This window comes from Elephantulus edwardii, unplaced genomic scaffold (assembly GCF_000299155.1).
Source record: "Elephantulus edwardii isolate Elephantulus edwardi_28Jun2011 unplaced genomic scaffold, EleEdw1.0 scaffold00157, whole genome shotgun sequence".
Classification (NCBI taxonomy): Eukaryota; Metazoa; Chordata; class Mammalia; order Macroscelidea; family Macroscelididae; genus Elephantulus; species Elephantulus edwardii.
The window spans coordinates 5,613,750-5,626,650 of record NW_006399907.1 but is presented as its reverse complement, the minus strand read 5'-3'; the positions used below and the strand labels follow the sequence as shown (position 1 = coordinate 5,626,650).

The following is a 12,901-nucleotide window of genomic DNA, read 5'->3' as shown; positions in this document are numbered from 1 at the left end:
TATCTTATTTAGATCCACAATAATAACACCCTGGTACCAGCAGCCAGGAAAGAGCAGCTATATTTATTTAAAGACTACAGTGCTCCTGATCCAAGCCATAGTCTTTTCATTTATTTCTTATGTATCTAAAACTTAAGGCAGTGAATAAAAATGACAGAAGATTAACTGATGCCTTTGAGTTGTGGTGTGGAAAAGAGTACTGAATACCCCATGGACTGCCAAAAGAACAAGTCTGTCTTGAAGGAAGTGTGACCAGGGTGCTACTTGGAGAAAGGACATCGTTTTGGGAAATGGAGAGCATCAGAGAAAGAAAGACTTTCAACAAGCTACATTGAACCAGTGACTATAATGAGGAACTTGAGTGGGTTGGAGATTGTGAGGATGATGCAATATTGGACTAGTTTCTTAGGATACCTACGAGTCCTGGGAAACTCAGTGGTGCCTGTTGTGGTGGTGGTGTTGTTGTTAAGTGCCATCGAGTCAGAGGCGAATCATCGCGACCCTATGAAGGAAAGACCTGGACACTTGTATAACTTTCATCCTTTCTCCAGGTTCGTAGGGTTTCCAGAGGCAAGCTATTACAGAAGTAGATGCCACTCCTGCTTCTATCTGGGGAGCTCCATCAAACACCGTCTACACTGGGTAGCCATTCTCGCATTTGACACATCAGTATCACAGTGTTCAGCTTCACAGCATCCGCAAGTTACCTCTGTACAGCAAGTGGACATAACCAGGGTTATACAACCTAGAAGAATGTATTACCAAAAACAAGTAAAGGCAGGCCTGAAGGCTGTTTATTAGAGTCACCCACATTTGGCTTGGGAGCATGATTTTCTGTCCACTAAGCCAACTGATCTCTCTCTATGCTGTTACTATTTTTGTTGCTGTTGTTGTTATTCAGTGCCATCGAGTCAGAGGCGACTCATAGCAACCCTATGACATCATTTTTATCAGTGTCAGTCACAATTTGTTATGATCCATACAGTCAAATGCTTTTGCATAGTCAAAAGCACAAATGGACATTTTTCTGATATTCTCTACTTTCAGCCAGGATCCATCAGGAATGACATTCTTCTGTTGATCTTCTGCAACAAGTGCTTCAAGACCTCCTCACAGCAGGGAAACACTGTATGGCTGAAAACTAAGAAATGTGTACATCTAGGTTATATTCTCTCTCCATACCTATTCAATCTGTGTGCTGAGTAAATTATTGGAGAAGCTGGACTCTCAAGAGGAATGTGGCATCAGGTTAAGAGGGAGACCTGCCTTATGCAGATGGCACAACCTTGCTTGCTAAATGTGATTAGGATGCTTAAGAGTCCTGGGCAACCCAGTGGCACCTAACATCAACTGTAGATAGATTCAGAACCAGCTCGATAAAGCGAGCTGTGTGATGTTCCAGGCAGTCATGTTAACAGAGAGGTAACCCACTGTGGAGGTTTTTACTTAATTTAGAGTATCTTCCCCCATATTTAGTATTTTCAGCTTAAGTATTTGTTTCATGGGCTTCTATGTTTAAAGAAATACAAAAAGGACAAGATTAAGAGAAATTACTTCTGATTATGTGAAGAAAGCATCCTAGATTGCTTTTCTGAATACTATTTGCCATCAAGGAAATACCCAGCATGGGAATGAAAAGCAACCTAAATATATAATAAACATGACTATCTATCTAGCTCTTTTTATGGACCTCTTCACCATGTTGCTAGATATCCCTTACATCATTTGAAAGTAGCAGAGCCAGGCTTATAGTAAATATGTTGTTGTTGTTGTAATGTCCCATTAAGTCTCCTACAACCCATAATGACCCTGTGAAGCCTGCCCTCTCCTGAACCAGTCTCATTGATACAGATACTGTATCAGTCCATCCTATCTGGGGTCTTCCTCTCCTGCACTGTCCCTCAACCCTTCCAAGCATGATATCCATCTCCAAGGATCGATCTCTCCTGGTCACCTGTCCCAAGTATGTGAAATGGAGCTTTATAATCCTAGCCTTCAAGGAGAAACTTAGGTTCACCCTCTCCAAGACAGATCTATTTGTTTTCTCGTCAGTCCATGGTATGTTCAAGACTCCTCCAGCACCACAACCCGAAGGCATCAATTCTTCTTCAGTCATCCTCAGTCATTGTCCAATGCTCTGATGCATAGCAAGTAATTGCAAAGACCATGGCCTGAATCAGGCACACCTTAGTCTCTAGACTGGCATCGTTGCTACTCATTACCCTGGAAAGGACCGTGATAGCAGATTTTCCAATGCAATTCATTGTTTCATTTCTTGGCTGCTCGTGCCAACAGTGTTGTTTGTGGATCTGAGCAAGCTGTAATTGTTAACAACCTCAATCTCTTCTCCATATATTATGGTACTTCCAATTATCCCAGTGGTGAGATCTTTGTCTTCTTAATGTTGAGCTTCAATCCATATTGAAGACTACAGTCCTTGATCTTTTGCAGCAAGTGTTTCAGGTCCTCCTCACTTTAAGCAAACAAAGTTTTGTCATCTGCATAACGGTTGTTGATGAGTCTTCCTTCAGTCCTGATGCCACATTCCTCCTCATAAATCCCAGCTTTTTGAAAGATCTGTCTGTACACAGATTGAAAAGGTATGGAGACAGGATGTGTCCCTGAAGCACACTGTTTCTCATTTTGAACCATGCAGTGTTTCCAAGCTCTATTCTGAGGACCACTTCCTGGTCCAAGTATAGGTGTTGCATAATTTTCCTAAAGGTTAGCCACAATTTGTGGTTAACACAGTCAAATATCTTTGCATAGTCAATGAAACACAAATAGACTTTCCTCTGGTACTATCTGCTTTCTGCCAAGATCCATCTGACATTGGCGATAATGTCTCTAGTGCCACGACATCTTTTAAACCCAGCTTGTATTTCTGGTAGTTCTCTGTCAGTACTATTCCAGTCTTTTCTGGATAATTGTCAGCAGGATTTTGCTAGCGTGTGGTATTAGCAATATTGTTCTATAATTTCCACATTCTTTTGGGCCACCTCTTTTTGGTATGGGAGTAAATATTAATCTCATCCAGTCGGTTGGTCAGGTAGCTGTCCTCCAGATTTCTTGACCTAACCTGGTAAGAACATCCAGGGCAGCATCTCTGTGTTGTGTTATGTTCATTGGTATTTCATTGATTCCTGACGTTTTATTTTTTTGCCAAGTTCTTCAAAGGAGCCTGCACTTCCTCCTTCATCACGATTGCCTCTTTATCATACTTTTTTTTCTTAAAATTCTTCTCTGTCAGCCAATTCTTTTTGGTATAGTGACTCCGTATACTCCTTCCATATTCTTTTAATGCTTCCTGAATCATTTCATATTATGCCCATAGCATTCTTAAGCATTGAAACTCAAAACTTGAATCTGCTGCTCTTTAGTTCTTTCAGCTTAAGAAATGCTGAACAAGTTTGGCCCTTTTGATTTTCTGACTCCAGCTATTTGCACATTTCATTATAATACTTTGCCTTGTATTACTCAGCTGTCCTCTGAAATCTTCTATTCAGCTCCGTAACTTCTTGATTTCTTCTTTTTGTTTTGGCTTCTTGGAACTCTAGTGCAATATTCAGAGTCTCTTCTGACACCCATTTTTGTCTCTTTTTCTTCTTCCTTCTTTGTAATGACCTTTTGCATTCTTCATGGCCTATTTTCTTGATATCTTCCTACAGCTCATCTGGTCTTCATTCATTAGCGTTCAAGGCCTCAAACCTGTTCCTGAGTTGGTTTTTAAATTCAGGTGGGATAGAGAGAAAGTTTTGGTTACTGTGGATATGGTTTGACCCTCTTTAGCTTTAATTTGAACTTGCATGATAAATATGCAAATAAAATAATTATTTAGATGAATTTAAGTTCTGACTCTGTTGTGTATCCACTTCTAATGTAATCCTTAGACATCAGCTATCCAGAGACCATTCCAGATATGGAGTGAAGGGGCAGGCATAAATGCTTTTATTTCCTTTCATCACAGCTCTGTGATCACTGCAGCATCTTGGATGTAATCTCATGCCTCAGTTCCATACCTGCTTAGACTGAGTGTCAAAAAACCTATACCAGCTGCCCTAAACGTGTCTTTGCTAGTTACAGGTGATCAGAGATACCAATAACAGCTCCTGTGCTGGCTCAGGATTTTTATTTTGCCTGACTTCTCACAATATATTTCTCTAAATAGCCATAAAACCTTTGTGAAAAATTAGGGCTTTTGGGCTTTGGGAGGATATAATATATGTCTAAATTGATTCTATCCTCTGTCACTCAAGTAGAGCATTACCTATTCAGACTGCTTTCCTAGAAGTCCTAGTTCGGAAGAATGTTTAGAGTGTTCTGTTAGCAGGGAGGGAAGGGAGAATTACATGGTCCAATAAATTTAGGATGTGCTGACTTAAGCAAATGTAAAAAAGCTTATGCAACTTGTCTTCCTTGGCCTTTAAATAGGAATCCCTTCTCACCTAAAATTAAATTGAATTTCCTAGGAGGAATGGAACAGGGGCCAAAACCTGGCATTTGATTATAAAGAGACTTGGCAAGCATAGATCCTCTTTTTATTGCTTGGGCATTATCTTGGCTTTTCTGCCTTAAAATCCAGCTCCATGGGTTTACTCAAAGTTCACTGGGTAACAGAGGTGGAGAGATTTATTAGAATGCTAAATACATCCTCTCCAAATGTAGCAGAAATAACTAATTTATGTAGCTTAACTGAGGAGGGTTCTTTATACTTATACAAGACAGTAAGTTGATTGTCTTCCTTCCTTGATCAACACAACTTTGATGTATTAATCTATCTACAGTTCTCCTTTAGATTTTATTTTGAGCATTAGGAATGCTGGGTGTTTGGGGGGTTTTTCACATAATTCTGCAGTATTTGAATTTTTATATTGAAGTATTTTACCAGGATTTCATTTTAAGAATGTAAAAGAGAGAGTGATTCAGGGGAGTTCAATTTTATGAGGACATTGTTGTGTCATCCATTCTCAGTGATGGCAGTCTTGGTGACTGTGCCCTAATCCAGAGATGTTTATGCAGATCACTCACCCCTGGAACTCCCAGCATCTGTGTAAACAGTGCACTCAGCAGTCCCACCAGGCAGAAGCTCAGCACCAGAGGAGGATTTTCTCCTGAAGGAAATTAAAAGTTATCTTAAAACTCAAAGGACTAAAATGTATTTAACCCTGGTAGATTGGCATAGTGTTTAAATTTTTGTACCACGTACGTGTTACTTCTTTGGACTACTAAAGAGTTAAACATATGTTTTTCTACCAAATTTATACACACAAACCAGTTTAAAGCTACAGTTTTTGTTCACTGAAAAGAAATTGAGCATTAATATTTGGCACAGACATACAATGAAAATAAAGGAAGAATTTGTGGTTTTATTGGGTTGTGAAATACATTGGCAGGGGAGGGAGGGAACAGGTAAATGTGCCCTACTTTCAGGTGTTTCAAACAATGTAGCTTAATATTTCTTATTTTACAGATTGTATCCACGTCATGCAAGTGCCCTGAACAACCTTGGAACACTGACCAGAGACATTCTAGAGGCAAAGATGTACTATCAGAGGGCGCTCCAGCTAAACCCACAGCATAACCGGGCTCTATTCAACCTTGGAAATCTCCTTAAGTAAGTGGATCATTGATTAAAAGGGCCTTGCAATTCCAAGAAATCCTTTCCTTCTCAACACTCATTTAGTTGTGATGTTTCAGGTATATTTCTCGAGCTAAATAATCAGAGCTTTCAACCTTTGGGAAGAGGTAATATTCGTCTAAATTAAGTCTGTCCTTTATCAGCCTAAAGGATTCTTTTCCAGGGCTATATCGTTGTTACAGATTGAATTATATTTCTCAAAACTATGCATCAACATTGCTAGCTCATGATTCTTTTTATTATATGATTATTTTTCATTTTGTCATGGTGTGATTATCTATGTGTTGTAAATCTTTGTATTATATGATTATTTTTCATTTTGTGATTATATGTTGTAAATCTTCAACTCTGATGTTAATGAAGTATGATTAGGGACAGATTAATGAGGGATGATACAGTCTGCAGGTTTATGTTGTAACGAGTTATTAGGATATAAAAAGGAGTAAACAAGGGAGCAGAGATCAAAGGGACCTGCTTACCACCAAGAAAGAAAAACTCCAGAGCAGGACAATTCCTTTGAACACAGGGTTTCTGCACTGCCAAACTCCAAGAACCAGAAAAATTCAGAGAGAGAAAGCCTTCATTTAAGGCCAGCAACCTGAATTCAGATTTCTAGCCTCCTAACCTAAAATTGAGGGAGTTTCTGGTGAGTAGGTTGTGAAAAGCTGCACTGCAATCCCAAAGGCACATAGTTCAAATCCACCAGATGCTCTGCAGAAGTATGGGCAGTCTCCTCCCATGCAGTTAACTGCTTTTGAAGACCAGCTGGAGGATCAGCCATACATTGGTTCCAACTTGACAGCACACAACAACAAACTAAAATCAATGTAGTATGCAAAATAGGGAGCTCTAGCGGCCTAGTGGCAAAAAACTGTACTAAAAATCTCGAAGGCACATGGTTTGAGGCCACCAGCTGCTCCAGGGCAGGAGGATGGGCAGTCTCTTCCTGTGCAATTAACTGCCTCTGAAAACCGGCCAGAGCGTCAGCTACCAGTCAGTTCCCACTCGATGGTATATAAGATCACAGATGCTACCAGGGGTGGAAGTAAGTTTTTTGTTTAAAGATAGTATTATCCATGTGATAAAGCACAAAGCCCAAGGAAGCTACACACACACACACAATAAATAAATAATGCCAGGAAAGCGTAATTTAATAAAAATGAAAGAAGTAAACTGGATGGAAGGTTCTGTGATTTGGACTTGATTTGATGGCAGTGGGTTTTAGTATGTCCTACTTCCTAAACCACATGCCTCTGGAAACTCTATGAAGTTGGAGAAATTACAATAGTTAAGGAAAGACATTAGGTATTTTGTTCATAGAGTCGTTGTGAGTTGTGCTTGACTTGCCAGCAATCAACAACAACATTTATACCTCAAAAAACTTAATGTTGTTGTTGTTATGTGCCGTCAAGTCGTTTGGGACTTATAGCAACCCTATGTACAATAGCTCTAAACTCCGCTCTGTCCTGTGCCAATCTCATTGTCTCCAACACATTCATCCCGATTATCCCAGTCACCGAATCAATCCATCTCCCACAAGGCCTTCCCCTCCTGCACCTGCCCTCCACCCTCCCAAGCATGATGTTCCTCTCCAAGGACTGGTCTCTCCTTACAACATAACCAGAGTATGTCAGACAAAGCCTCAGAATCCTTGCCTCCAAGGAGAAGCCTGGTTTAACCCTCTCCAGGAAGAATCTGTTTGTTTTCTTAGCAGTCCATGGCACCCTCAGCACTCTTCTCCAACACCAAAGATCAAAAGCATCAATTCTCCTTCTATCCTCCCTGGTCGTTGTCCAGCTCTCTGATGCATAACAAGTGATTGCAAACAAAGACCATGGCCTGTCAACTAAATAGGTAGGGAAAATATTTTCAGTGTTTTTGGAGTATCTGAATTGTATAATACTGACTTACAAAAAATCATAATAGATAAGTATTTGAGCCTGGCTGCAAAATTGCATTCCTTGTTTGGCATCATATCCTTCAATTACGGTGATAATATTGTATGGAATGTGCTTGTGCTTAAAAATGACATTGAAGATACTTTTATAGTGCCTCTTGGCAATACTTGAAGAAGAAATAGGCCTTCCAGTTTTTCTTCTTCAATTCACATCTTTTAGTACTGCTGTTAGGCATTCTCCTATCATTTCAGCTCATAGTGACCTCGTGTACAATGAGTGAAAGACTGTTCTACCCTAACTATTGTTTTATTTGAGCCCATTGTTGTGTCCACTGTAGCTGTCCATCTCATTGAAGATCTTCCCCTTTTTTTGCTGATTTTCTGTTTCACCAAGCATGATGTCCTCCTTCAGAAACTGCTGCTCCTGATAATAATATCTAAAGTATATGCAAGAAGTTTTGCCATTCTTACTTCTAATGAGCACTCTAACTATATCTCTTACAAGACAGATTCATTTATTCTTCTGTCGGATGGTGGTAAATCTGTAGTGTTCTCCGACACCAAAATTCAAACACCTAAATTCTTATTCAGTCATCCTTATTCATTTTCTGTCTTTTGTATATGTCTCAGTCACTTGAAAATACCGTGGCTTGGGTCAGTCACACTTTGGTCCTCAAAGTACTTAGTTTTCTGAGTCCCTGTGCTTTCCTGTTTCTGTTGGTTTGCTTGCTTTAATGAAACCCTCCTGAAGAGTCTGTGAAATACATCGAGTCCCTGAGAGGTTAAGGCCTAAACAAAGTCACCCATTCTTACCTTCTACTCTTATATAGTACAGCATGGAGCAAACTGGCTCTACTTCAGTGTAGTCTTAGAATAGACTAAAACGATGAGAAAAGTGACCATTTTTAAAAAAGTTTACTTTTATATATTCAGTATTTAATTTCATCTTTAAAATTAACTTCTGTAGTTAGGTGCCGTCAAGTCATGTACAACTCATTGCAACCCCTATGAAAAGTGAATCTGAACCCCATCCCATCCTCACATTTCCCGACACACTAGAACTGATTGTGGCAGTCACCCTGTCAATTCACCTGGTTGAGGATCTTTCTCTCCTTCGTTGACCCTCCACCCTTCCAATCATCATCCAATCCTTCTCTAAGGAATAGTCCCTCCTAGCAACAGGCCCAAAGTATGTGAAGTGAGGCATCATCATTCTTGCCTCTAAAGAGTACTCCAGCTGCACCCTCTCCAAGACTTATTTATTTGTTCATTTGGCTGTCCACGGGACATTCGGTGCTCATCTCCAACACCACAACTCAAAGGTATCAGTAATTCTTCTGTCGTCCCTATTCATTGTCCAACTCTCAGATGCATAGCAAGTGATTGGAAAAACTGTGGCCTGTGTCAGATGCACCTTACCCTCAAACCGACATCATTACTCAATAATTTGGAGAAGTCCCTACATTTAGACTTTCCCAATACTTTTCCTGATTTCCTGACTTCTATGGGAGATACAACTATTCACATCCTCATTTTACAGGTGAGGAATCTGAGGCTTGGACCCTGTGACCTTGGTTTGGGCTGTGGTTGACTCCAATTCTCTGCTCTTTAATGCCTTGTCCTGTTCACCTTACATTTGTCATGCTGCCCAGATAACTCTCTAACACAAGTATTGAATGTTTAACTTTCTAATGACATACATTTGCCTTTTGGGGAAAAGCACCTTCTTACTGTGACTTTCTTAGAGGAAATAATAGAATTGATTTACATTCCCATGAGCTTGTATTTCTGAATGACAGAGTTGACCCACAAACTAGCGAGGCTAATCCCATTTTAGATAACTCTGAGCTAAGCATTATTTCCATTTTCATTGTTCTGTTTCTGTTACCGGGTAGCAATGGTCAAAAACAAGAGGACCAGAGTATTGTAAGTTTTATTTTACTAGATCCACTTTTATGCTTAACTACTTTTGTGGTTTATATCGTATTTCTCAGTCGATGGTTAATTTTAATTGTGAACTTTAAAATATTTTCAGTATTTGTAATTTGAACTAAATGCTCATTCTAAGAGCCCAATTTATTTTTTTAAACATGAGTACTTGAGAGTTGATTATCCCTGAGAGGATTCTTATGTTGTCAATGAATAATGTGTCAGTGCCCTTTATTAAGAAAAGAGATGACATGGACATCAAGTTTAGTTAGATCTGCTTGACATAGCTCCTGCTCTAAGCCACTGAACTCAGCCATCTCCTGTGGTCATTCTAAATGATCCCACCTGAAACAGCACTGTCTAGTAGAAATAGGGTGAAATCCACATAATCATATTTTTAAAAGAGAAAACTAACAGACTTAATGAATTCTGATATTTTTTCAATTCCTGTGTGTTCTAAACAGTATCATTTTAATGTTTAACTATTAGAAATATTATTGAGTTCATGCTTTCAGACTAAATCTTTTACATTTGATGTGCCATTCACTTACCCCACCTCTCACGTAAGGCTAACCATATTTTAGGTACTCTACTGCAAGCACCTTCCCCACCCCACCCCCAATGCCCTGCCCCGTTGCGGCCCAGCTAGAGCATCTGCTGCACACTGACCTGTTCTCTGACCTGAGCGGGTGGACGTGGCGAACCAGGTACTTTGTACTGCCACCCAAGTCCAAGGAAGTGCAGGAAGTGCATGGGTGGAACTAGACCACTGGCCTTGAAGGTCGCACGAGACCAATATCTGAAACGGGATTTGATTTTTGGAACTAAAAGGAGGCCTTACAGTGTTTGTAGGAGCTCCTACATTGAAACAGGTTTGGAAGCAGGAATGGCATCTATTTCCTAAACCACATGCCTGTGGAAACTCTGTGAACTTGAAATGATAATAGTTCTAGAAAGACTTGGGTCTTTTGTTCATTGGTTTGCTAAGAGTCATGCTCAACTGGACAACAGTCAGCAACAACATAGCCACAAATGGCCAGTGCCAGTGTACTGCACTAGTTAGACTTTTTAAAAAATTTATGTTTTTTTAATTTTTTTTTTTAATTTAGACCTTTTTAATGGCCTGGACTTTTGTAGAAATGTGAATCTTTGTCCAGGCTGGACAGTCTGAAGAGAGTTTGATTTGGTCAGAATACCTGAGAATGCTTAAGAACAAACTTTAAAGATCAAATATATCTAAAATTTTGGGCTCACATGGCAGTTAGCGTGATAGCTTTCCACAGCCAAAAACCTCATGAAGTATCATCCAAATATATTTGGCCTCTTTCATGACCATCTCACTGGACTTTGAAGCTACTCTATTATGATTCAGTACAGCATATTTACAGTGTGTGAGAGAGTGATAAAGAACATATTTCCATATCTGCATTCTTAATTACTGTTGGCTGTGCTTGAAACTTAAAATCCAAAAAATTGGAAAAAAATGAACCAAATTAGCATACACTATTTATGCATGAGCAGAGTGGGCATCTCTAATGACTAAAGAGAATATAATAGAATATTTAAATTCAGAGCATGGCAAAATCATTCTGTGAATGTTTGGATAAAATAGTTGTTGATATTTGCTATTGAAGCAGAATATTAAAAGAACTTCATTCTAAATCATGCCGTACCTCCTTCTGTGCCAAAACTATATTCTAGACAACAACAACTCAAAGGATTAGATGAGAAGACTAAAGGAAGTGAGTTTATGTTAATGATGGTGAAATAGTTGGGAAGAAAATACTGAGAACGGTGACACAGTGTGAGGAATGTAATCGGTGTCACTAAATTTTGTTTGTAAAAATTGTTGGGTTGGCATACATTTGTATTTGTTCTCACATACACACAGCAATATTATCAAACTTGCATTCACATTATAGAATTATACTTACTATGAATCCTATTATCAAAAGGATAAGAAAATGAAGTAAATGTCCAATGAGGAGAGTATAAAAAAACCCACATTTGGTGTTAGAGAAGACCTAGGGTTTAGAGGCAGTGGGTGAGGGTGTCCTGGAAATTGGCTGATGCTATGAGTTCCTTTGGCGGTCAAATGATCGAGTACCCAACCATCTCCACTGACTGCTTTGACTGAGCCTGAAGGCTCATGCTTACTTCCTGTCCCAGTGCCACAGGGATCACATGAAAGGATTAAGGTCCTCTGCCTTGAAATGAAGATTGGAATGCAGCTTGAAGGTTTACTTACACTGTTTACCTATCACTGAAGGGATGTTGTTAACAAATGCAAAATACGTATTTTGGGAGAAAAAAATTATATCAATTGAAATTGATACTCCTACCCAGATACCTTTAATTGATGAAGCATCAGACGAAAAGGAAGAGGTGGTTGTGACTCTTTTTTACCAGCTGGTCATTGCCAAGGATGAGTTATGTTTTTGTTGCTGGGTAATAATGGATAAGTCTTATTTACAGGAGACTTCAGATTGGTAAAAGGGGAAGTTACCAGAATGGAGCTACTACATTCTGGTGTCAATGTAAAAGTTATCCAAAATAGAGAGCTCTGGTGGCCTAGTGGCAAGAAGCTGAACTGCTATCCCAGAGGTTTGTGGTTCAAATCCAGATGCTGTGTTGGAGAAGGAGGGTCAATCTCCTCCTGTACCAGTCAGATCCGATTTGATGATACACCCCCCCCAATAAAAAATTTAAAAAATAAATAAAAACGGTAAAAAATTTTAAAAAGATAACCAAAGTGTTTATTTAGATACAAAACATTATCAAATTCTAAGTTGGAAGAATGTATAAATGAAATCCTAGAGCTGGTTAGAAGTTGAATTACTGAGTCCTTACCATGTGGTGTGGCTGAACTGCAAAGCAGATTATGGTTATGAATACTTCTTCACCAACCTTAGTGAACACTTTGGAATCCAGATTCATGTGGATAAACTGGACATGTTTATAAACATGCTCGACATCTACCAGCATCTCACAACAGAGCGAGGCACACAGATCACCTGCCACCATCTAAAAGCAGAGGAATATTTTAAGTGGAACAAATTACTTTGTGGAATGGCTTCTAAAAATAGAACTCCACTACACACAAAAAGCATTAAGCCATCTACTATGTGATTTGGAGAAAGAACCAGAAAAAAACAAATGTAGTTGCAAGGACTGGAGGGAGTTCATACAGAGCTTCTTTTTCTTTTCATTCCTCTTAAATAGAGGTTAAAGATTTATTGTGATTTATCTGTCCTGTGAAAGCATACCCAAATGTTATTGTGAAAGGTGCAACTGTAGATAAATTTATAGATATTTTGAATCCTTTATGCTGAGTTGTGGTGCTGGAGAAGAGTATTGAGAATACCATGGACTGCTAGGAAAACAAAACAGATTTGTCCTGGAAAGGGTTAAACCGGGTGGCTCCTTGGAGGCAAGGA

At 39.2% G+C, this 12,901-nt stretch overlaps 1 protein-coding gene across 2 annotated transcripts in view; it reads left to right on the top strand.

The window, feature by feature from the left end:
• Nucleotides 1-12,901, top strand: part of TMTC1 (transmembrane and tetratricopeptide repeat containing 1) — a 477,484-nt gene that overhangs the window by 385,076 nt on the left and 79,507 nt on the right. For both annotated transcript variants that reach the window (XM_006895074.1, XM_006895075.1), the window contains exon 10: nt 5,471-5,614. In XM_006895074.1, the coding sequence (XP_006895136.1) occupies nt 5,471-5,614 (144 nt within the window). The remainder of the gene's footprint in view (nt 1-5,470; nt 5,615-12,901) is intronic.